At 37.2% G+C, this 24,581-nt stretch overlaps 1 protein-coding gene across 4 annotated transcripts in view; it reads left to right on the top strand.

Annotated features, from left to right (window-relative positions):
• Nucleotides 1–24,581, top strand: part of dab1a (DAB adaptor protein 1a) — a 177,877-nt gene that overhangs the window by 138,864 nt on the left and 14,432 nt on the right. The window contains exons 8-14 of one of the 4 annotated variants that reach the window (XM_057352391.1): nucleotides 1,014–1,076; nucleotides 4,660–4,713; nucleotides 11,096–11,158; nucleotides 11,810–11,906; nucleotides 14,500–15,108; nucleotides 16,838–16,962; nucleotides 20,428–20,505. In XM_057352391.1, the coding sequence (XP_057208374.1) occupies nucleotides 1,014–1,076; nucleotides 4,660–4,713; nucleotides 11,096–11,158; nucleotides 11,810–11,906; nucleotides 14,500–15,108; nucleotides 16,838–16,962; nucleotides 20,428–20,505 (1,089 nt within the window). Of the gene's footprint in view, nucleotides 1–1,013; nucleotides 1,077–4,659; nucleotides 4,714–11,095; nucleotides 11,159–11,809; nucleotides 11,907–14,499; nucleotides 15,109–16,837; nucleotides 16,963–20,427; nucleotides 20,534–24,581 lie in introns of all 4 variants that reach the window. The other 3 variants (XM_057352393.1, XM_057352394.1, XM_057352395.1) reach the window with 3 other exon arrangements.

The following is a 24,581-nucleotide window of genomic DNA, read 5'->3' as shown; positions in this document are numbered from 1 at the left end:
ACTTGCAGTGTGTGTCGACCTGATAAGCATTGTCAATTTGTTGTTAAGAGTACTAGAAAGGAGAAGAATTAGCCAATGACTACAATGGTGGTACAAAATGAATTAGCCTATGGTGACATTTTATTTGTAAAGACCAAAAAGCCATTGGTTCTAATGTCACCAAAATTAGCAACAATTGTACCATTAGCATTAACATGGTTTAGAATAGAGAGTAAATAGCGATTAGCTAGATTGAAAAATTGCTATCTTGTCTTTGTGTGGTTCTTGCATTATGGAGTAATATATCACAGATATGGAGGTGAACGGGTCTCACGTTCCATAAACAGTTCCTAAGCTCAGTGGCCAGCTTCCAACGCTAAAGCAGTTATTAATGCTAACATCCCTACTTAAACCAGCCAAAGCTAGCTGATCTCCCAGTAAGCTGGTCTTCAGCTGGTGTACTTCTGCTTTGACCAAGTGTGACCAAAACCTACTAAAACAATCTTTGGACTGTTTTCAACCCTTTGAAACTGGACTGTTTTCAAAAGCGTTTGGGCTGTGATTTATTCCTCCTTAATGTTGTAAAATTTATACCATCTTCATTTTAGCAGGTACAGAAACAGGGGCATAAATCAACATATAAAATAGTAATAATGAAATTTTAAAGGCAGGAATATATGCATGAGACACAGATCAGAAAAAGCATCTCACAATTCTGCCGCCATGGATGTTTTTACTTGTTATTATGCACTGTAAGCTGTCACTAGTGGACAGGGTGAATTTTCTCTTTTAAAACTGGTATAGCAAGATAAATTAAAGCTTTGCTAGGCAAGTGCATGTTGTCAAGGGTCAAGATGGTAACCATGATACAACATATTTCAGTGGAGAAGCTGGTCGCTGTCCTTCACTGCTTTGCTCTTGGGGCCGGACCAAAGTTGATTCTGTGTGATCAATCAGTCTACTTCCTTGTCTTCCTTTTTCCTGTCCCCTTTTTACCTTTACCTTTTTATCTTTCTCTGCTGCCGATGTTATAGTACATTGTATTTGAGGCGGGACATGAGCCCATCCGTGACCAATCAGAGGAGAGCATATATCAGGTACACAAACAAATCCCTCCCTTGTGTTCTTAATGGTGACTTTTAACTGATGGTAGCTTGAATTAATGAAAAGTAAACATAAACAGTAAGTTAGGCAAAAAAACTACAGTGTGTTCTCAAGTCATTTAGCTTCGAGTTAAGATTTTAAACAAGAACCAAGTGTAAAAATAAAATGTAAATAAATGTGTAGATACATATATGGGCCATTCTACAGAATTCGTGCAAACTGCTGTCCCACATAAAAAAACACATTTAAAATGTAATCAAGTATTCAAATCTTAGTTATTTACTAAGATCCTTCTATTATCTATTGAAACCCACAATAATATGTATAATATCAGTCAGCCTAATATATATATAAAGTAATTATTTATTGAAAATTATATTTAAAATTTGCATCTTTTCCATTGTTGTTTTTAAAAATATATTTTTGTTATTTTATTTATATTATATTTTATTTTAAAATGATTAAACTTTATGTAAAAAAAATGTGTCTCGCATTTTCATGTCACTACTGAAACAGTGTATGTTTTTGTCCATTGGCCATGAAAATTAACTGCACAATTACTAGAAATGTGTACCTTTGATATGATACAGTTTGCATGCATACAAAAAACATTTTTTTTTCAATTTGTTTCCAGCTCTGATTTTGCACCAATTCTGTAGAATATATATAAAGGATGTACATATAAATTTTGTTCACATACAGTACCAGTCAAAGAATTTACCAGTTTTAGAACATTTGCGTGAAATGTTTCTCATTACATTAAAAAAGTTTGACCTAAAGGTGTATGCTTAAATGTCTGAAATTATTTTCATAGACAAAAATATACTTTTGCAAGCGTAAATGATGTTTTTTCATTACAAATTATTTAATTACTCATTAATAATGTTTTTAAAATGTATGACTTTGACTGATTAATGAAGAAAGACCGGCCAATAAGATACTTTAATATAGTTTAAAAACATCTCAGGGTGAGACCTCCAGAAGTTGCTTGCTAAAATGTAACTGTCATGGTCGGTAAGCGGGAACCCAGATGCAGGCAGGCGTGGATAGAACAAATAATATTTATTTGCAAAAAAAACATAGAACAAAACCCACGAATGGGGCAAAAAGGCAACACACTAATATAAACTAGAAAATAAACCACAGGAGACGAAGACACGAATGAAATACGTGAGACGATCTATCCTGGAATTAATAGGCAAAAAACGTGTACCATCATAGAAACACAATGAACCGACAACAAACCTGAGAATGAGGGGAACATTTAATAGGGTTGCAAAATGTTAGTTATATTGTAACCAATGCAAGTGAATGTGTTCACAACATTCTTCAAAATAACTTCTTTTGTGTTCTGCAGAAGAAAGAAAGTCATACAGGTTTGAAATGACAAGAGGGCAAGTAAATTATGACAGAATTTTCATTTTGAAGATGAACTATTTCTTTAAAGCCATCAAGGATCTACAGTCAGGTTTTAATAGTAATCAGCCAATTGGGAGTCTCTGAATAAATTTCCATTCTTCTTTTAATAACACTTAAGAACAAACCCAGGTTTTGATGGCACAGCAACTGACAGCTCTGCTGTGTAGCTGCCAAAGTCCCACCTGCGAATTAGAACAGGGGCTATGCCAAGCCACACTAATTCAGCGTCACGGCCCTTTCAAAGATTTACACCCAGCAATGTTTCGTGCTCCTAACGCCATGACAACAGCAGGTGTTGTATCCTCAGGTGCAGTTTTGTTTTGTCACCTGTGGCTTAAGTCAAAAGAGACACAATAAACACGTCAGTGATAGACTTTGCCTCACTGTGTTCAAAGCTTGAAACACCATTAGGGAACGAATTATACCCTCGAAGCATTCAACAGCTCTTGCGCGCTTGACACTTCACAAACTTTCACTTGTTGGCGACATCAGGACCGACATTGCAGACCCAAGAAGATGAAAGAGACATCTACTCGCTGTCACATCACTAAAACCCCGATCTGCAAAACACTTTTTATCAATATTAAACCAATAGATTGGCTGAGTCAATTGAACATCACTTTTGATCTTTGCTAACATCAACATACAGTAAGAGTTAGAACTCAACAAATACAAGAGATTTTTGTGGTCTGTACACTTTTAATAAAGGTTCTTAAAATGTTCTTCACCCTGATCTTCAGATGTTACTGTAAAGGTTCTTTATGGAACCACTAAGACAAGAAAAGGTTCTTCCACGGCATTGAGAAGCACCTTTATTTTTAAGAGAGTGTATGTGTTCTCTTTTTGGCTTCTAAAAAAACTAATATTTTTATTTCAAGGGTGTACACAATTTTATGTTCACAAAATGCTGTCTAGAATGAGAAATTCCCGTAAATACCAGCCTCCAGCTGCTGTAGTAAAAGCAAGTAGCAAATCATAGTTCATGATCGTGATGTTAAATAAAAATGATAGGTTATTTAAAAAGAAAGCACACAAGCCTTTTGATATTTCAAAAATTAGTTGATATAAGTTTAATAAATTAATATTATACTAAAAAACCTGTATAAAGCATCAGTGTGCACTATTTTATTGCAAGATAACCTATATGACTAGCTAACACAATGTATCAAAAGAATCCTTGACCTCCTGTGGTCTGTTTTGCCGTGGTCTAGCTTGAGGAATTGCTCTGTTGTGAAACTAATCATCAGGTCTCTCGTTTGCCCTTTCTCTAAATTTAATAGTATGAATGATTAATAATTGTCGTTTCTCTGTGATGTTTGAGTGAAAGAAATGGAAAGATCACTTCAAGTGTACGATCAAGTAAAAACACACAGGAGCAACCAGTCTCTCTTAGGAAGAGAGGAATTAGGAACAATGGCAAATTAGAGAGAAAAGACGTGACAATAACAGACAAAGAAAGGATAGGCATCTTCACAAACCCTATAATTTGTGGAGGGAAACGCATTATGGTACCCAATGACTAAGCAAGATAAATTAAAAAAGGTTAAAAAAAATCCAAATTAAGAAATGCTTCGATAAATAAAATTAATTTAAATAAACAAAAGAAACATAGTATATTTATAAAAGCAAATATCAAATAAAACAATAAAGAATAGTTTTAAAAATAGTCTAAAAAATAGTTTTAAAAACTAAAAAATATTTTTTTAAATAAAATAAGAAAAATTGATGTCTTATGCTGCTATTAAAACTAAAAAATAGTTTTACTATTAATATTTTAATAGTTTTTAATAGTATTTGTATTTAAAAATACAAATATTACAAGGTTTACTTATGCAAAATCTAAATATCTATATAAACAGTATATGGATAGATATTCTTTAATTTCTGTTTTCTGTTTCTTTTAATATTAACATTATTCATTTCAATATTAATATTATGGCTATATTGATATTAAGTTTCGATATTAATTTTATTTTTCTATATTTACATGTTATTTTGAATTTCGAAAATCTGAATTTAAAACACAGCACATATCTTTAATTTATTATCTCCAGGAAGCCTTTGCATACTTGTAATATCTAGTATCTGCTGAAATCTGAACTAACGGTAATCTGTCATGTCAACTGTGCATTTGGCTGGGCTCGCTGTCCACACCAGGTCCCCACCAGCCAACAAAAGGAGGGAGTTTATGACGTCCCAAAGCGACATCCAGTGAGTGGACCTGTGTGTGTTTATGACTGTCCTTGGCCTCTTTATGGCAAACCTTTCAGCAAATACAAGCATGCCCCCCCTCTCTGTCTTGAAGTTCTGTGTGGGGTCTATTAGCACCCATTCCCTGGCTTTCAGACTGTGTTCTCTTTATTTTTGTTTTTTGTTGTTTGGCTGGTTGTGTATATGTGTGATGTGATTTGTGTTTGTGTCTTTATGGCTGATCATTTACTTTGTGAGAATCTAGTGGGTTGTTCATGGGGTTCCATGATTGGTTGGTTTTGCATGTTGTACGCTCGCCTTCACATCACGATACGGGCAGCTGGAACATTCATGATGACATTGCTTTGTGGATCTCAAGTTAATTCCAAACTATGAATGTGTCCGTTTGAATCATGCATGATCTACAAGAAAAGACAAAGTTATATTGGCAGTTTTTAAAGGCTGAGTCATTTAAATGAGAGATAGCAAACATTCAACATTCAAGGACCACACTACTACATTTTTGAGAACCTGTTGAAGCTGTTCTAGAGGTATTCACTTACATTTGTGTCGATACGATACTTTACCTCTTCGCACAAAATACACAGATATACAGCATATCACTTAAGGAGTAGAACTTACTTAAAATGAGACCAATTTTCCAACAATTTGTGTGACAAAGCTCACACGGTTGCAATTGGTAAATATGATTGTGAATTGTGCTGTCTCTCTTTAAATGGTGAACGCTAACCACTTGTCCTCAACCATTTATGTTCTGATATAAAAATGGCTGATATTTTCATATTAAGGCCGGTGTCTTTGCTGTCTGTACCTCTCTTGTGTTATAGCTGCTCTGTTCATTCAGTTTACCCCACACTCTTAACATCTTAGTGTTTATACTGTCCCTGACACACACAACCGCAATAATGCCCCTCATAGTCTAATACAGTCCTCACTATTTGGTTCTTTAGCCCTCGCCGAACCTGGAAAACAATGTTTCAGCTCGGATGTATTTTCCCGGTCCTCGCATCACCCTGTGCAGCTGTCTGGCATCACCTTCATTCATCATGTTTTCAAACACCTACTCACTCTTTTCTGTCCTCCTTTCTCACGCGCTTTCAGTCTCCCGTTCAATCAAAGTCGTGTGGCCTCTTGATCCAGCCTTTACTTGCTCTTTGATTCCTGTAAAATCTGCAGAGCTGCAACCCATAAAATAACTCCTTTAGCTCTTCTGAATTGGCTTTAGAAAGCACTGCTGTAAATCTGTTTTGTGTTGTGTCTTCTGAAATTCTCTACCAATGCACTACAATTGATCTACACCAGAGAGTAAAAGACAGTAAACAATGCTTACAGCAGACTCAATTGAATTATTGAAACCAGAAATGTGGATAAACAGCATTTGCTTATGCAACAATCTTAAAGGGGTCATATGGCTAGAAAACGTGTTTTTCTGTGTCTTTGGTGTGGTGTTATAAGTTGCCCATGCATGTATTAGACACATAAAATTGCAAAAATTGTAAAAGTGCCGGAACAAAAGATGTATTCTATCTAAAAGCGAACGCTCACCCAGACCTGCCTGAAACTCCTTGTGTAACCACACCCCCACAAATCTACATCAGTTGGTGGTATGATTTGACAAAGACCGCCCAAATGTACACGCTAGTAAGGTGGGCGTACCTGTCAGTACAATTACTTTGGAACCTGATGATCCAAATATGGTAAGATGCGTTACATTTCATTCACACGCTTGCAATATTTGACCAATCACTACGCACTGGTTAACTGGCCAATCATAGCACACCTCGCTTTTCAGAGCGATGAGTTTTGTAAAATATCCGCACGTTTCAGAGAGGCGGGGAAAAGAGATACAAACATGCATGGTATGTGGAAAATACAGCGTTTTTTAACCTTAAATCATGTATAAACATTGCATTACATCAAAAACAAACTGTAATATTCGTTTTAGCCGTGTCATATGACCCCTTTAAACATCTTGAGCGTTGTTCTTTTTCTATTTCATTCCACTGCTTTAAGAGGATAGTTTTAAATTCTGTCATCCTTAACGCGCTGTTTTGTCATTTCAAACCCGTGTGACTTTCTTTCTCCCGTAGAACACAAAATAAGATAAATTGAAGAATGCTGGTAACCGAACAACGGCCATAACTATTCACTTCTATATGGACACAATGCAAGTCAATGGGTACCGCCGTTGTTTGGTCACCAACATTCTTCAAAATACCTTCTTTTGTGTTCTGCATAAGAAAGTCTTACAGGTTTAAAATGACAAGAGGGTGAGTAAATGATGACAGAACTGACATTTTTGGGTGAACTATCCTTTTTAAGATTATCCCTATTTTCCAACATGCTCGTAGATGGGGTTCTCCGCTGGTCTGACGCCTGTGATTATATGATCAGTCAGACGATTAGCCATTCAAACTCAGGCCTTAATGAAATGGGCAGCACTTCAAAAGCTCAAGAAACATTGTGAAGAGACTCATTTTCTCCTAGGGGACTGTTAATTGATAGTCGGTTGCAGTGAAGGCTGATAGATTGTGTGAAAATAAGTGAAAAGCCTTTGAAATGAATACAGCTATACACAAAACCCTAATATTTACCCCCGGCACTGTACTTTATGTTGCCATGGAGACTGTTCGGTGTAAACAGTCAGCGTATGGAATTACATCATGTGAGTCGTAGTTTTTCAGTAAGAGAGGCAGCTTGTTATACAATAATAACAGATAAAGAGGGGGTTATCAGCACTCGTGATAGCGATCAGTAATAAGGTGTCAGTCGCATGCAGGGTGCTTTGACTGACACAGTTCATCACTATGGGACCCAACTGTCATCTTTCCCACTATCCTCAACGGTGATCCCTAAGGGTGTGGAAAGAGATTGATTTGATGGCATCTCTCGGACTGGTAATATTACTGCCATTTAATTCGGCTGCTGGGTCCAGTACGGAGTGGCAGGTTTAGCTCAGTGACCTTCAAAATCAAGCCGAGGTGATGAACACCGTCACCATGGCAACACATGAAAGAAACAAAAAACCTGCCTGTGTTTCATGAATGAGACTGAACAGTCGTCTATAGGCTCATTCATGGAACACAGGCAGTCACATATGCTATGATTCATGTCAAAATCAATTACATTTTTATTTAAAGGGATAGTTTACCCAAAATAAAAATGATGCCATTGTTTATTCACCCTTATGTTGTTTACACACAAACAACATTTACAATTACTTTTTTTGTGGAACACAAAAATAAAATATCTTGAGAAAATCAGTGCCCATACAATGGAACTCAATGTGGGGGCCAGCGCTGTTTGGTTACCAACATTTTCAAAATATCATCTTTTGTGTTCTGCAGAAGAAAGAAAGTCTGACAGGTTTGGAATGACATGACAGTGAGAAAATGTTGAATGTATTTTCATTTTTAAGTGAACTATCCCTTTACATTTCGCATAAAGCAGAAAAACAGAACATATTTCTGTGTGAATTGTTTTTTAAAACATTCTTACACAAAGCTCTTTTCTGATACATTAACAATTGTTTAACTAAACAAATTATACAGAAATCCATTCTGCATCCTGAAATGACACGGTTTGTTCCCTTAGCATCTGCAGCTTTATAAAGATCTATAATATCATAAAAATAAAAAATCATTTATATATATATATATATATACAGGTATATATATATATATACTGTATATATCTACGGATTAAAAATATGATCTAATCGTCTAGATTTGCAAGTGAAGAAAGCTACACAACCCAAACATTGTTGATATTTTTACCTTTCAATCACTTTGTCACCACATCCCTCTTTCTTTCTTACATTCTTTTACGTTTGCTCCTTCATTCATGCACACAGCATTAGCATACATAAAATGTCACTAGCAGCGGCTTGTTCCTGCTTATCTCTCTCAGACGACTTTGTTTAATTGCCTCCGTGTCTGAAACATTCTTTCGTTCTCAAGACTAAGCGCTAATACAGAATGGCAAGCACTAATTTAGAGAGGCGTTCAGACTTCCATCTCAGGTGTCACCTGCTTCTACAACCCAAACCACTGACCTAGAGTCAGTTTTCACTTTTATTATTGCATGTTTGTGTTTCTTCATATTGTTTCAGATGTTTGTGTATCTTGTCAGTGTTAAGTTTAGGTCATTTTCCTCAAACAGGTCTTACTTTGTTAGCTGGATTACTTTTAGAATTTGAGAAGATGGATAATGTACAGTGTTTTCCTAATTTGTTATGAAGAGTGTAATAGTCAATTGAACTTATCCGGCTAACCAAGTAAGGCATGTTTTTGTTTCCATTTTGAGGCCTGTTCTCTTCTCCTTCCCTGTGTTGCTTTTCAGCAGCACAAAAATCAGAGAGGAGCATCTGTTGTTCATGGTCTTTTGCTCTTCCCATGTTATCTCACAGGACTCCCATATGAGCGCATTATTTTCCCATTAAAGCCTGCTGGCAGATGGTTCAAAATCATTTTTGTTTGATTTCATCTTTCACCAATTACAGTCTTAGGGACTATGGGGTGGGATGTGGGTAACGGAAGACAAATACAGTTGGTTATTTTGCTGTGTTCGGCTCCAAATTGTTGCACTCTTGAGAGATGATGTGGTAACATGCAGAGGCCGTGAACGGATATGTGAGGTATTGAGGTAATGCAGGTGTAAACTCCATCCATCCCATATAATCCATCTTCATCTTCCCAAAACAAACCTGTTTGTACCTTCATTTGTCCAATCCCTGCTATGTGTGTGTGTTTAAACCCCATTATCATTTCTCATCTAACACCATATTATCATTGCAGAACAAACATACAGAACAGATTGATCTTATGGATCTAGACACTGACCTGTTGCTGGTCTCCCAGGTAAGGTGAACAATGATTGGCTGAAGATTCTCCAAACCTCCCCTTGGCTTTCCCATGATGCGCCAACATGTTTAAAACTAGGATTTTCAGTGTGTCTTTCTATTTTCATACATCGTTTTATGTAATGTAGTTACTGTAATGTAGTTTTTAGTAAAAGTTAATGAAAAAATCTAGTTTTGTTTTGTCTGTAAAGGTTTAAAACCCATGTCCTAGAATATGTGGGCTAGCTTTAATCTAACTATAAAGTTATGACTGATGCACTGTGGCCCACTCTAGACTTCACTGGAGTCCCCGTACAGGAAAGTAAATGTCACACTACCCGCAATGAACAGTTTATATCCCCCCTAAATCCCCAGTCGCTTGCTTTGTACCTATTCCAGTAGTCTCCACGTGACCTGGAAGTAGTCTACTTACTCACACATGACCTTTCTTTTACACAGTCAAATAGCTTAGCTCTTATATATGACCCCAGTCTGACCCATTGAGTAGGTCTTTGTGTTTCCATGCCAACCGTGCGACGCTTCCGCCTCTATAACCGCTTGCTCAAACTTCTACGTGGTCTCAAAGGTCACTCACATAGTCATGTTATTTTGTGTGCTCTTTATTTTGGTAAATTTGTGGAGACAGTAAATGCCAGCATAACATTAGCGAGGACTTTTGTTTGTTACTCTACATACGTCATTTTAACCCCTTTCAGATGTAGCCTAGGTGATAAATTTGCTGTTATGTTTTTAGGCAAACAGACTTTTCTGTCATTTTAAAAGGCTCAAGAATTGCTTAGCTGCTAGCATTACGCTGTCTGATTCATTTTAACATAAAAACACTCCAAAAAGTGTTAATAGAGTGCCCATAAATGTTACAAAAGTAACCCTGAATATGTAATATGTCAAATGGAAATGCATTGATTGTTTTCATACAGTAGAAAATAGTCTAATGTGATTTCATGCAAATCCATGGGCACATATTAAAAGGCCTGGAGTGTTTTGCGGTAAAAATTGAGCCCCCGAGGAGCTGTGTAAAGATTAGACTAATAGCGTAACAATAGCGAGATGTGGGAACTCGCAAAAGTATTTCATTACTGCAAAAACGTAATTGTTTACAAACACATTAAAGATGGCAATTCAAATGAAGCCACTCTCAAAACACTAATTTGTGTTTTGTTGTTTATTTATTTTTATCCATGTTCTAAAACTTTACCAACTCGTCATTCACAATTACCCATAAGGCTTTTCTAAGAGCCCTAACTACAGGCAAGTATTTTTTCCAAACATGTTATGGAAAAACTTAATACTGGAGTTCTCAATCACTATGCATTTATATATGCATGTTATACATGACTGGTAGGTCCTCAACCATCATCATCATTATCAATTCTCTTATAGCACCCCACTCTCATTCCCATAATTCATCTTGTGTATCGAAACCACTGTTTGCCCAAGGTAGGTGCCACATGTCTGTGGCAAAGATAAGACTTGCATTGCAGTGAATGTTAATGTGGAATTCTTCATCCTCTTCTTCTACAGAATATCAACCAGTTAGAGTTATTTGGAGACATGTCTACCCCTCCTGATATCACCTCCCCTTCGGTGAGTGAACCCACATTACCGTAAACCATTACAGTATGTACTAAGGGTGCATAGCAATGGAATAGTAATTTATATGTGTAGTAAAATTATACTTTTAGTAAAATATGTATAATTGTATAATATGTAGTTTTGGGCAAGTTACTCTGAAAAAGTAATTAATTACTAGTTACTAATTGCACATTCAATAGTGTAATTAGATTACTGTTCAAATTACTCTCTCCAAAAAGTATTTAATTACTTATTACTAATTACTTTCTATATCCTATATCAACCTTGATGAGTTAAATGATTTAAGGATAGACATGAAACGGCTCTTTAATTCATTCAAATAAATAATATAAACCTATATAAAGTAGTGTTATTAATTACAAATGTGAGAATTATACATTAAATCACAGGTTTTAAAGTTATACTTTGAATTTTGATGTCAATTCCACTATTGCACACACATACTGTATATTACACACAGTATTTAGTTTAATTACATCAGAAGTAACTGTAATTAAATGACAGAAAAAATAAGAGTAATCCCTTACTTTACTTTTTCAAAGGAAAAGTAATTAAATTACAGTAACTAATTACTTAGTAACTAGTTACACCCAACACTGATAATATAGAAATATATGACTGTATGCTTTTTGTCTTCTGCAGACCCCAGCATCTCCGGCTAATACACTGGACCCTACACTGGCCCACCAGCCTCCATCCGAACTGTTCACCCCCTTTAACCCTGCCTCTGTACCCTCAGGTAGGCTAAATGTATTTGGCTGTTGTTGTGGTGTGTACAGGAGAGAATAATACCTTGAAAATAGATTAAAGAGACAGAGAGAGGGAGAGAGTGGTGGGTAGCTGGAGGTGGGAGTGAACGGGGCAGAGGTAAATTAAATAATGTGTCTGTCTAGTTCTGGCTAAATAAGGTGTCCCGTCCTCCTGCTGTAGAATATGAATGCTCTCATTACTGGCCGCTGTACTGATCTGCATGATAAATGCCTTTCAGAGGACACAGTTTTTTGTTTGTGTGCGTGTGCGGTTATGTACACATGCAAGTCTATTTTAGGGGAAATATCATACAGTATTTAATTTTGGACATTACACCTTAAACAATTTTTAATGACCATTTTCATCTATGAATCTTTAATTAAAATCTTTTTTTGCTACTGTGCCTTTAAGACCTCTATGTAAATTTTAATGATACGACCCCTTTATTGCAAAGGTTCCACTGTTTCATGTTACATTGTTATTAAAGAATGAGTAATATCTATGTCCACATGTAATTACTTGTAATTGTGCGTTGGTATTGTTATATTGTTGTTAATTATATTTAAATATATTTTATATTATAAGTAACCTATACTATGTAGTGCCAATTTAAATCCTCCGGTAGCACTCATTATGGAATCTTATCCAGTGCGTAAAAACAAATAGCCTTTGTGTAGTGATTTTGTGCCTCTCTCTGGGACATCTGTTCTAGCCAGATTGACTTCCTCTGAAAGAGTAAACAGTACAACATTGATATGTGTGGAATCAAGTATTGTATCATCTGTCCCATCTGTCTTCAATTCTTTCCCTTCCAAACTCCCCTCTGTGTTGTAAATTCATTAACACCAGGCTTGACTTTACCACACCTGTCCTGGAGGGATTCTCACAGTTCAGTTGTGATAACATGAGCAACATTTCTCACCTCAACACAGCGTTCATACAGCGGTCCCAAAATCCCAGTAATATGATGTCATTAAGTGGACGTTTCCTTTTAAATAGCTGCGCTACAACCAGAGTTATGTTTGAAAATATTTTTAAAGGAATAGTTCGCCTTCAAAATGAAAATTCTGTTGTTATTTACCCACCCTCTTTTCATTTCAAACCCGTGTGACTTTCTTTCTTCAACACAAAAGATAGTATGAAGAATGTTGTTACAGAAATCCGCTGGTGCCCATTGACTTGCGTTGGTATTGTGTCCATAAAATGAAAGTCAATGAGGACCAATGGTCTTTGCTTACCAGCACCTTCAAAATATCTTGTTTTGTGTTTTGCAGAAGAAAATCACAAAGGTTTAAAATAATAGGGTGTGTAAATGGTTTAATTTGAAGGTGAACCACTCCTTTAAGATAGGTGTACATTTTAAGTTTAATTTACTTAGTTTGTTAGATTTTTATTAAATAATTTTAATCCGAGTCATGTGTTTCTGAAATAACTAACTGTTTAAGCACTGTTGTCCTTCTGAAACCTTGTATCTCCATATTTCGCGATTTTTATTTTTAGCCACAAATCATTATCAGTCACCCTTCATGTTTGTCACTGGGTTTTGAAAATATCTAACCAATAAAAAGTATTAAAAAGTGCTTGTCAACTTTGACAACGCAGTAGGTAATCGTTTAAAAAGTACAATGTTTATTCCATTTCCTGAAAATGTTATGTAAATGTAATGTTGTATTTTTCTCGGCTTCAGAAAAACCACGTTAGCCCAGATGGTGCCATTTATATAGCCATATATATATATATATATATATATATATATATATTACTTGAATCTTAAAATACAAAATAAGAGTTACTCGTTGCTGCTTATCAGCACAACAATTTCCACCGTCTAAATCTAGAAAATCTGTCCTGCTGTGATGTGTCTCGGTACAGACAGAAGCTGTGTCCCAAATGACATACTATACACGATGCACTTAAACTCTGCACTATAGAATGCACTCAACCATGTAGTGTATGAATTTCAGAAGAGTAGTATCATCCCAAATGGAATACTTAACCGTTTTATACTAACCGGAAGTATATCGGTTTCCCAGACGAGCACAAATGACGTCAATCACAATGCCAGTGGAATACTGCAGACACACATGTTGTAAAGATAAGATATGATTTTGGTATTTATTATTCAAATCAGTGTTTCCCCTTGGGAAAAAAAGAGCAAGATGCATAATGAAATAAGCCTCAATGGGACATCAGTGATACTGCTGTAAATGGCCTCTTTAAAGGGCGTTGCTATTCATTAAGCCCGAGCCTATTGTGAGCAGTAATTACATTAGTTCATCCGAGTCATAAAAGCCTTTTTTATTATGAAAATCTAGGTCATCTTACTCAGTCATCGAGAGATCTATCGTTGCAGCCTGAAAGTCCTTAACAGAGTGTTAAAGGTTACAGCAAAAACCCATAATGAGGTGTATGTTTTTGAGTCATCCTTCTGTGGGTCATTTTATTTGTTAGTTGCAAGAGCTCTCTCGTACCGATCGATTGCTAAAGAAAAGTGTCTGCTTAAGTACAGATGGATTTGTTGGCTGAAATACCACGGATGAGTTCATCTATCATTTGTTTCTCTCTGTTCTGCTATTCATCAGGTTACGTGACGATGGGAGCTGTGCCGCCCGCGTGGGCGCAGCAACAGTTTGCCGCTCAGGCTCCATTAGCATTTGGCGTCCAGTCCCCAGTGCAAGTTGCCCAGGTCTTACCGGGTGCTCAGCCTCTGATTTGGGGCCAGGCCAACCTCTTTCCTGCCACCCAGCAACAGTGGGCCGCAATGGCAGGAGCCCACTTTTCGCCTACCGCTTTCATGCCTGCCCAGACGGTAGGGCCCCTTCCTGCCGCCATGTTTCAGACACTGGCTCCCATGGTGGTGCCCGCGTCCTGCGAGACGCCGACGGCGGCAATGGGTGGAGCCGTGGCGGGAACCTCCGCCTCCACGGCCTCCAGTCCGCAGCACGGAGAGCGCACTTTGCAGAGACAGGCAAAGATGAGCAAGGAGATGTTTAAGGACTTTCAGATGGCAAAGCCGCCAGCCATGCCTGCGAGGAAAAGCGAGCAACCTAGTCTGACCTGCACCACGGACGCTTTTACCAGCTATTTCAGCAGAGTGGGAATGGCACAAGACACAGACGACTGTGATGACTTTGACATCTCGCAGATGAACCTCACACCTGTGACCTCCACCACGCCCTCCACAAACTCACGTGAGTATGAAGTTTCAAATGTAAGGATAAAAGGCACCAGGTTTAGAACAAATGCTTCAAATGCCAGATGTAAAAACACCCTTAGCTGTACATGTTCATATATAAACGGGTAGTAATAAATATATCTATTATAAATAATAATAATATCAAATAATATATTATTAACAGTTTGTTTGTTTGTTTTCTAAATGTTTGCTGTCACACACCATAGGACACATTAATGGTTTATTTGTCAATATATTTTATTTTTCGTGCCACTGCCACTAATCCCATTTTAGCCCTCAAAAAGGTAAAAAAAACTTAGTTGACATTTTCCTACATCTAAATCCTTATTGGTGTAAATCCAATATTCCAGTCAACCACGCAGGTTTTGGGATAGTTTGGGTTTAGTATTAGTGGTTGGGCAACATTCTTATTAACTTGTTCTTTTTCCTATGACTGCAGGGGTTTGTGATGGTTGAGGTCACTGGTAGATATTTGAGTGCATGATTCTGGGTCCAATAACGTGTGACCTCTCTTGTATCCCCCCTTAGTCCTGCAGACTTTAAATACATCAACAAACGAAAAGCATTTAAAGAACTTGGTATCAAACCATATTGCTTTCTTCCTCTCAGCCCTCTCATCTCAAACCCTTAAGAACGCTGACACAGCCGGACAATTTTTATTCGCCACCTTCTGCAGAAATTCAGACTCGCACCTCATCCAGCCTTTCATCAGCACCTCTTATTTCACTCAGAAGTTAGGTGGGCAATGATGCCGTTGCCCAGAAGGCATTGTCTTTAGTCAGCGTGAAAATGACAATTAGTACTGCGGTGGGGAATGACAGCGGTGAGAGAAAGAGTCCGTCACAGGCCCAGCTGTGCTGCTGGTGAGCAGTGTAATTATCACTGATCTCCGGGGAGCCGTGCGCCGTGTGTTGGGCCTGTTTGGATCCTCTTGCTCCTGTAGTGCTAATTATTGCTGCAATGGAACGCAGCGCATTTGCACACAAGTGGTCCCTCTGTGAAAGTGACACTATTTATTAGGTGACAATGAGGACTTTTGATACACAAAGGACACTTTTTGTCAGGATTTGGGTGCAGGTGCAATATCCATGACTTTTGACATCAACGTGACTTTTAATCATGACACAGAATAAAACAAGACAGCCTCTTGGGCGGTCCAAAAGAGCTGCTAGGGGGTCCAGACCTAACTATGCAAGACTACCTTAAATTTACTCCCACCTGCACGAAATATAATTTCAACCCAAAACTTTCTAAAAAAATGTAAGCATTGACTGTGCATTTGAAGGTGCATTTTCCCAGTTTGTTTATCACTGGTTAGGGAGCATCTGCCCTGAAAAAAACGTTATATTTTGAATCTACTGCAAATCTCTAGATTAAAGGGTCTGCCAAAAGCATTACATTTAAATGTTAAAAGTTGATTTTCCACGCAAAATTAAAATGACATGAGATTAAATGGTACATATTTTAATGCAAGGACATTTCTCTGGCTGAATGGAGTAATCTAGTGTACACTGCACCATATGTGTGTCAGCTGTTTTCCGAGGCAATTTAAGGTGGCATGAGCCGAAAAGGGAACATTGTTTTCATGTATTATTGATCACAAATGAGTCTCCTCTTTAATGTAAGTGAACAAATTTCAGCGCACTTACTGTCAGACTGAAACATTTTTACCCAGTGGATGAAAAACATTTGTGTACCTTCTTGTACCATCTTTCTCCGTTTAGCACCCACCCCAGCCCCACGGCAGAGTTCTCCATCAAAGTCCTCGTCCCATGCTAGTGACCCACCCACCGATGACTCTTTTGGTGAAGCAGAGGGCAGCCCTAGTCGGAGCGGGGAAGAGGACGCTGTAAGTAATCCTGAACGGCTTTGTGGGTTTTGTTCACAAGCTCTACATCCAAGATGAACTACATTTTTGCAAGCGCAACAGTAACACTATTATTCATTCCGGTATGGCATTCATGGTATGTGAATGTCTACATGAAATATCAATTTAAAATAGGATAGTCAATGCATAATGTGTCCTTTTTTGCTAAGATTTTACGTTACAATTAATATAAACATATCACTGCCTCCAATAGTTCATTTTAAATTTACCGCAGTGTGAATGATTTTTTAAAAGTATATTTAATATAACCATAAAAAAGTTCATCAAATCTACATGCTTTGTAATAAAAAAGTATTATGATGTATAAGTTATATTTGAAATAGTTTTAGATGGAATATTGCAATATGCTCTGATTTGATCGAGCATGTTGCCTCATTACAGAAAACACTTAAATATTAACACAAATATAAAAAATTGTCTTTGGATTTCAGTGAAGATTCAGCTACAGTCAGTATAAAGTTTTAGTGTGGTTTAACAGAATAGTCCTAGGTCTTTTGTTTACAGCTGTAAGCCTTCATTTTAAGAAGCATTAAATATGAGCTTTAACATTTTTTGAGGTTACAGGGGAAAAATTACGATCTTTTGCTTTATTGAGATATATTGATGTATTGCCTTAGAAAAGAGCTCATCATTGATTGGTTAGCCTCTTTATATATCTTCTTCCACGCCTGACCAACATTAGGGGCCAACAAGGGACCAATAAATTAGCTCAAGGACCATTCAAAATGATCATCAAGACCTTACTAATCGCACCGAGATACTTCTCAAAGATCAGGCACATTGCAGACCTCCATGAATAATTTTCATACATTTTTAATGTCTACTACATAATCTAACGAAAATTAAAGAATTGAAAGTGAGTCTGAATATCCCTTAGTGCTTTTAATATTTATATTTCATCATTTACATCACCACCACCTTATAAAGAATGTAAGGTTCCTCAAAAAAGACCTTAAGTTAACATGAATAAGATATAATTCTGTCACCATCTATTCACTATCTTGTCCAAACCTGCATGATTTTCTTTCTTACATAGAATATTGTAGAATAATATTTTTCAGTATAGTGAGGTTGAAGGCGGTCAGGGTCCAAACATGAAGCACCTAGAACATACAACTACTACACTAATACACTAATACTAAAGCCATAAGATAGCTTTGTGTAAGAAAATGTATATTACGACTCTTCACCAATAATCTTTGTCCCTATAGTGGTTCAGAACACAAGTATATTTATACTTGGCTTTCATATATTTTTTGTGATTTAAAAGCCATTCTCTTGTATATGTGTATGAGAAAGAAAAACATAGTGTTTGATGCAAAAAAGAAAACCTCACACAGGTTTAGATTGTCACAAGGGTGAGTAAATGACAGAATTTTTACTTTAGTGTGATCTGTCTCTTTCATTTTTGTCTGAGAGGCAATGTAACCACATCAATGATGACTTTCACTGTTTTTTATGCTAGCACACTCTCTCTGGATCCTTCTGTCAGATATGACTCATCAAAAACTGCCATGGAAACCCGACTAGTGCTCTTTCAACCCGCTTTTATATTTCAGCCGAACAAAAAGTTTAATTAGTTTGTAAGTGTGTGTGTCTTGCCGGTCTCGCTGAAATGGCATTGGGTTGCACGCTCACTCAGAGACTATACACCCACACGCTCTGATGAGGTGTTAAAAGTGCAGCTCGAGAGGGAATATTCATGAACATCCAAAATGCTTTCGTCCAAACCCTTTATTCACTGCTGTTAATGGGCATGTGTGCGGGAAATTTTGATGAATGTATGCTCGTGTGGGTGGATGAAGGTGGATTAAAATATGTATGAATGAATAGATGGACGTCTGGATACTCTTGCTCCCTCTCTTCCTCTTTACATTTACAGCACTGCCTAATGTGTCCTTACAGTCTCTGTAAAAATATGCAAACCCTTGGATTTACCATAGATTTCTGCATAAAGTGGTTATAAAATTTGACCTGATCTGAAATCTTAAAATCACAACAATACAAACGGGTGTATGTTTCTCGTGAACCCCGGTACAGTTTGCAGTTAAAATGAATGCAATCTGTCGTAAATCGCAGAAGTGAAGCTCTGTTGATGACGTATGATAAGTATTGTGCGCTCCTGCTCGCATTTATTATAGTATAATGCAATTCTCTTGCTACAGTTGCTGCTACAGGTCTGTGTATAGACCGTTTCATTGTACGCGTGCGTCTGGACTGCAGTTAACTTCCGGTCTGTGTTTGTTTATCGGTCTGGCAAGTGTTTAATAATATAACTAAGTATTTATATTTTACTTAATAAATGTTCATATTCATTTATATTATTAGTTTATTGTATAATAATTGTATTAAATAGACGATTTGTTGAATTTTGTTGTATGTTAATTTTATTAAATAAACAATGAGAGCTTGGTATCGCAGTCTAAATTCAAAATATTGGAGAGGCAAGTTTAGCCAAGTAACAGTTCTTCTTGGTTTCTTTTGCTTGTTATCTGAAATAATCCACAGGCACTTTAAGGGCAGTCCACGAGCGCGTGCATGCGCAGCCTAAGGTTTGTTTATGTTGTTGCTTTAAAACCGTCTATAAATTGCTTTCGGAGAGCAGCTCACAATTCTTATCTTGCAATACGAACTCAGGTGTGTTTCTGTGCGAGGAAGGTTTTGGTGGGAAAAATATGAATAAAACTGGCAACTCATCCTGAGTTGTTACTTCGTTACAGTGGGGTTCACATTGTATATAATGGTTTAACCCAAAATGTGTACAATGTGAGACTCAATTTAAATCAGGTGTAAAAAAATGCCTTAATTCTTCATTTAGGAGTCAAAGATTCCGCTTGACATGATTAAGCATTCTGCACTGTGTTTGTGTATTATTTTGTCTTAGGTCAGATCAAATTATGCAGAAATCCATGTAAAAACATTTGCGATCCTGCAAGCTGTCTAAAGTTTTTTTGTGATTTATCAATTTGTTTTCTATATAAAATCCTTTTGCATAATGTGTAGAACAGTCATTAAAATTGACTGCGTAATGCCTTTTTTTTCAAAAAAATAAAATGTATTGTTAATAAAATAGTGAACAATTTGGGCACTTCATCTCCAAATCCACCGTATATCTAAAATTGACAGCAATAAACACACATGTCTACTTTAGTCATTTTTGGGTTTGACTACTTTGATGCTAAAAATCATAATTTGACTGAATTTCACAAACAGGGTAACACTTTCTCTGCAACTATATTTCCTGATCTTGTCCTCTTTTTCTCTCTTTTCACTACCCTCCTGTTTCCTAATACATCACTCACATCTTCTTTTATTTGTTTCTTTTTATAAAACTGTCTGCCAACATTCTGATATTCGTTTATCTCTTCCATTGTTTTCCTTTCTTTCTTCCACCCTCTCCCTCCCTCTGTCTCTCTCTATTTTCAGGCTGGAGACTCTCAGCAGTCTCCGGGGGCGAGCGAGCCTCGAGCAGAGCCCGAGAGCTCAGAGTCGGACAGTCCTCAGGTCGGTAGCTAGATAGCGGCAGGTCAGGGTAGGTATCTGTCCTCTTTTCTTCCTCTCTTGCGCGTTGGCCTGCTCCAAACGACGTCAACACCCCTCACCGTCTTCACCACCATTACATAGACCCACACATCGTGGCCGTGTCTTGTGGTGCTCTTTCACTCTCTTTTTCTTGATCTGCTTCATTTATCTTATGCTACGTTCACACAGTGTTTGGGATTGACAACCATATTTATTAACAGGTGTGATATCGAATCGTAGTATTTATGCAACAGATTACACAAGCAGATATGATCACTATGAATAAAGTCAACCTTCTAACTCACAGTAGTTATCATAAAATACAGATTTTGAAATATTATTGTTTCAACCTTAAAACCGGATAATTAATTTCAATATAATTTTAATTATTACGATGTGTGTATTTTTAGCAGATATAGCTAGGTATTTAATAAATCCAGTAAAACATAAATCTGTTTTGGTTAAAAATAAACATAAATCATTGACATACATAAAAAACTGTTACATTTAAATTATTAAACAAATTTATAATTTAAGCTCTCGGGTGAGACTTTGTGGGAAATTTCAGTTTGACGTCATCTGACTTCAACCCGCATAAAGATAAGTGTAAAGTAACCTGCAATTTTATGTTTCAAACAGAGATGGCGATAGAGAGTCAAAAGTTACAGATTGCAGCTTTAAAGGTGCTGTGTGTAATATTTTGGAGGATCTATTGAGAGAAATGCAATATAATATACACAATAACTATGTCTTCAGAGGTGTATAAAGACATTTCATAATGAAGCGTTATGATTTTATTACCTTAGAATAAGCTATTTCTATACATACACCGCGGGTCCCCTTGCATGGAATTCGCCATGTTTTTTCTACAGTAGCCCTAAACAGACAAACTGCTCTACAGAGTGCATTTCGTAAGTACGTTATCTCCTACAGCAAAAAAAGCGAAAACGTCACAACATCTTTGTCCTGTGGGAGCCGCTGTAGTGCTTCGTAAGGATGGGGTGAGCGGTGGAGTGAGCCGTGGCTTGCAATTCACATAAAATCTCCACGTTTCTACTTTGCTCCAAAAGATTTGTTTTGCTTTACAAACACACAGCACAGCTATTTTTGACATCACTAACAGTGATTGACAGCATAGATTAATTTACGATACGCGCCTAATGCTATTTTTGTCAATGATGCAACAAACATCTAGTCCATGACTGTGGAATTTATTCTCAAAATTCAGCTGTGAGTCCCAGAGTCACAAACTTAGAATGTGTTTGTCACTCTAAAAACGAACCAAACTGTGTATAAAAAGCTCCAAACAGGCCTCGAAACTATGTTTTGCTGCTGTGTGATCGTAGCCTTATATCTCTCACTATCTCTCTTGCTGTTTTTCATCTCAGCCGCCCCTGCCTGCTGCTACGATCACTCTTATGATGGTACAGTATGCGCCTCATGGGAATATGGTTTATATGCGTTTGTAGTGTTGTTTTTGACAGATTGTGAGTGAATGTGTGTGTGTGTGTTTTCGTTTAATCCCAAAAATCTTCCTGAGACGTATGAGTATCTGTGCTTTCAAAGTTTTTATATATTTTTTAAAACAGCAGCGTTGCATGGCATACCATAAACATCATGAACACTCCACATCAAAGTAACCGTGTTGTGCTGTCACTTCATGATATTTAAAATTGGGTCATGAATGTTTTTATATTTTCACTTATCACAGCAATGCACATACTGACCTATAAACTGAAGTAAAACACAAGGTTTGTCAGGCAGATTGCTTAAGACAGATCTTTGTTTATGTTTGATGGCTGTCATTGTGACTAAATTCCTAAAATTGTGCTGGTGCGGATGCACATTTGGATAGAACGTCTGCTCTTTTGTTAGGTGACAAACCAGACACACCCATTGGTTTTGTTTTAACATGAAACTCCCTTTTCGTTCTATTCACATATGGCTGAAGTCATACCAGGGTCTGAAATTAATACTCGGCAAAGTATTGGCATTTGAAAAATGTAAAAGATTTGCTGCAGAGTAAAACAATAAGGCATGTATCAAACAAAATCGATAAAGATTTTATAGATTTATAAAGAATGACAAAATGATGGTTTGAGCCTCACTGATGTGAAAAAAAAACTTGTAACATTTAAACATTTTTTCCCTATAACAGCTGATTACCCAAAAATGAAAATTCTGTCATCATTTATTCACCCTTGAGTTGTTCCAAACCTGTATATTCTGCTAAACACAAAGGAAGATATTTGGAAGAATGTCAGTAACCAACAATATCTCATCCCCCATTGACTCCCATAGTATTTATTTTCCCTACTATATCAGTAAATCAGGGATGAGATCTGTTCGGTTACTGACATTCTTCCAAATATCTTCCTTTGTGTTCAGCAGAACAAAAAAATGTATACAGGTTTGGAACAATCTGAGAGTAAGTAAATGATGACAGGATTTTCATTTTTGGGTGAACTATCTCTTTAATTTTGGATCCTGTATAGAACCTAGTCCCTGCACCCACAGCATGACCCAAAGTCGCACCTCAATCTCTATTCAGGCTTTAGACTTGAATCACAATGGTTTTGGTGTGGTTGAGGGAAAGCGAGTGATCACTCTGTGGTATCTTTCTGGGGGAGACATGAGCTCATCAGGATGAATCATTAATGAAGGGCTCCTGGAGCCGGAGGCCTGTTTCTCCGACTTTAGGAAGACGAATGAATCGGTCTCATCTGTACCAGCCTAATGATAAATGAACCCCTGATCCCCTCTTAAATATTCACACACCTACGTTCACCCCCTGTAAACACAGACTGTACACCAGATGTGTCTCTTTATTATTAGATCAATTAGGTCAACACTATTTTTGGCTACACCACTATGTCATTTGGCCAGAATAATTTAGACAATAACTTGGCTAAGTGGGATTGTTTACGGGTAACCTGGTTTCATAGGGATCATACTGTACAAGAGGCAACCGGGCAATAAAATGACCCAAGATCTATGTGTTTATCTAAAATCATCTGAATTTTAAAGGAGTCATATGACACGGCCAAAACGAATATTATCGATTTAAGGTTAAAAAATGCTGTATTTTCCACATAGATACATGTTTGTATCTCCTCCTGCCTCTCTCAAACGTGTGAATTTTTTACCAAACTCATCACTCTGAAAAGCGAGGTGTGCTATGATTGGCCAGTTAACCAGTGCGTATAGTGATTGGTCGAATACTGCAAGCGTGTGACGGAAATGTAACGCCTCTTACCATATTTGGAACATCAGGTTCCAAAGCAATTGTACTGACAGGTACGCCCACCTTACTTGCGTATACATTTGGGCGGTCTTAGTCAACTCATACCACCAACTGATGTAGATTTGTAGGGGTGTGGTTACACGAGGCGTTTCAGGCAGGTCTGGGTGAGCGTTCGCTTTTAGATAGAATCCATCTTTTGTTCCGCCACTTTAATTTTTGCAGTTTTACGTGTCTAATACATGCATGGGCAACTTATAACACACCAAAGACAGAAAAACAAGATTTCGCGCCATATGACCCCTTTAAATGAAATTGAAATGTGAAATGTTGGTTTGTCCTCTGTATTGCATTGTAGGCAGTGTTCTTTGATGTGGTTTATTGTGCTTGAAGCATTGCGGCAGTGGGCACAGTCTTGCAGTTGTGGGATTATAATACAGAAGGATGTTGCTGTGGTTTCTGCTGTCCGCGTGGCATTGTTCAGGTTCGGTAAGATTGCTTACTGTCAGTGACCGTCTGTTGGCCAAAAGTACACTGCCTTATATTACAGCTGTAGAAAGAAATCACTATCTCTTTACCATTTGTCCATTTATTCTCTCTTTCACTCTCTCATTGAGAGAGACTAAACTGTTTTCGAGACAAAACTGAAACTTAAAGGGATGGTTCACCCAAAAAGGAAAATTCTGTCATCATTTACTCATTCTCATGTTGTTTCAAATCTGTTCGAATCTCTTTGTTCTGTCGAACACAAAAGAAGATATTTAGAATAATGTAGGAAACCAAACCGTTCTGGAGCACCATTGACTACCATAGTAGT

This window comes from Triplophysa rosa, linkage group LG15, assembly GCF_024868665.1.
Source record: "Triplophysa rosa linkage group LG15, Trosa_1v2, whole genome shotgun sequence".
Classification (NCBI taxonomy): domain Eukaryota; kingdom Metazoa; phylum Chordata; class Actinopteri; order Cypriniformes; family Nemacheilidae; genus Triplophysa; species Triplophysa rosa.
This window is presented reverse-complemented; position numbering and strand designations above follow the sequence as displayed.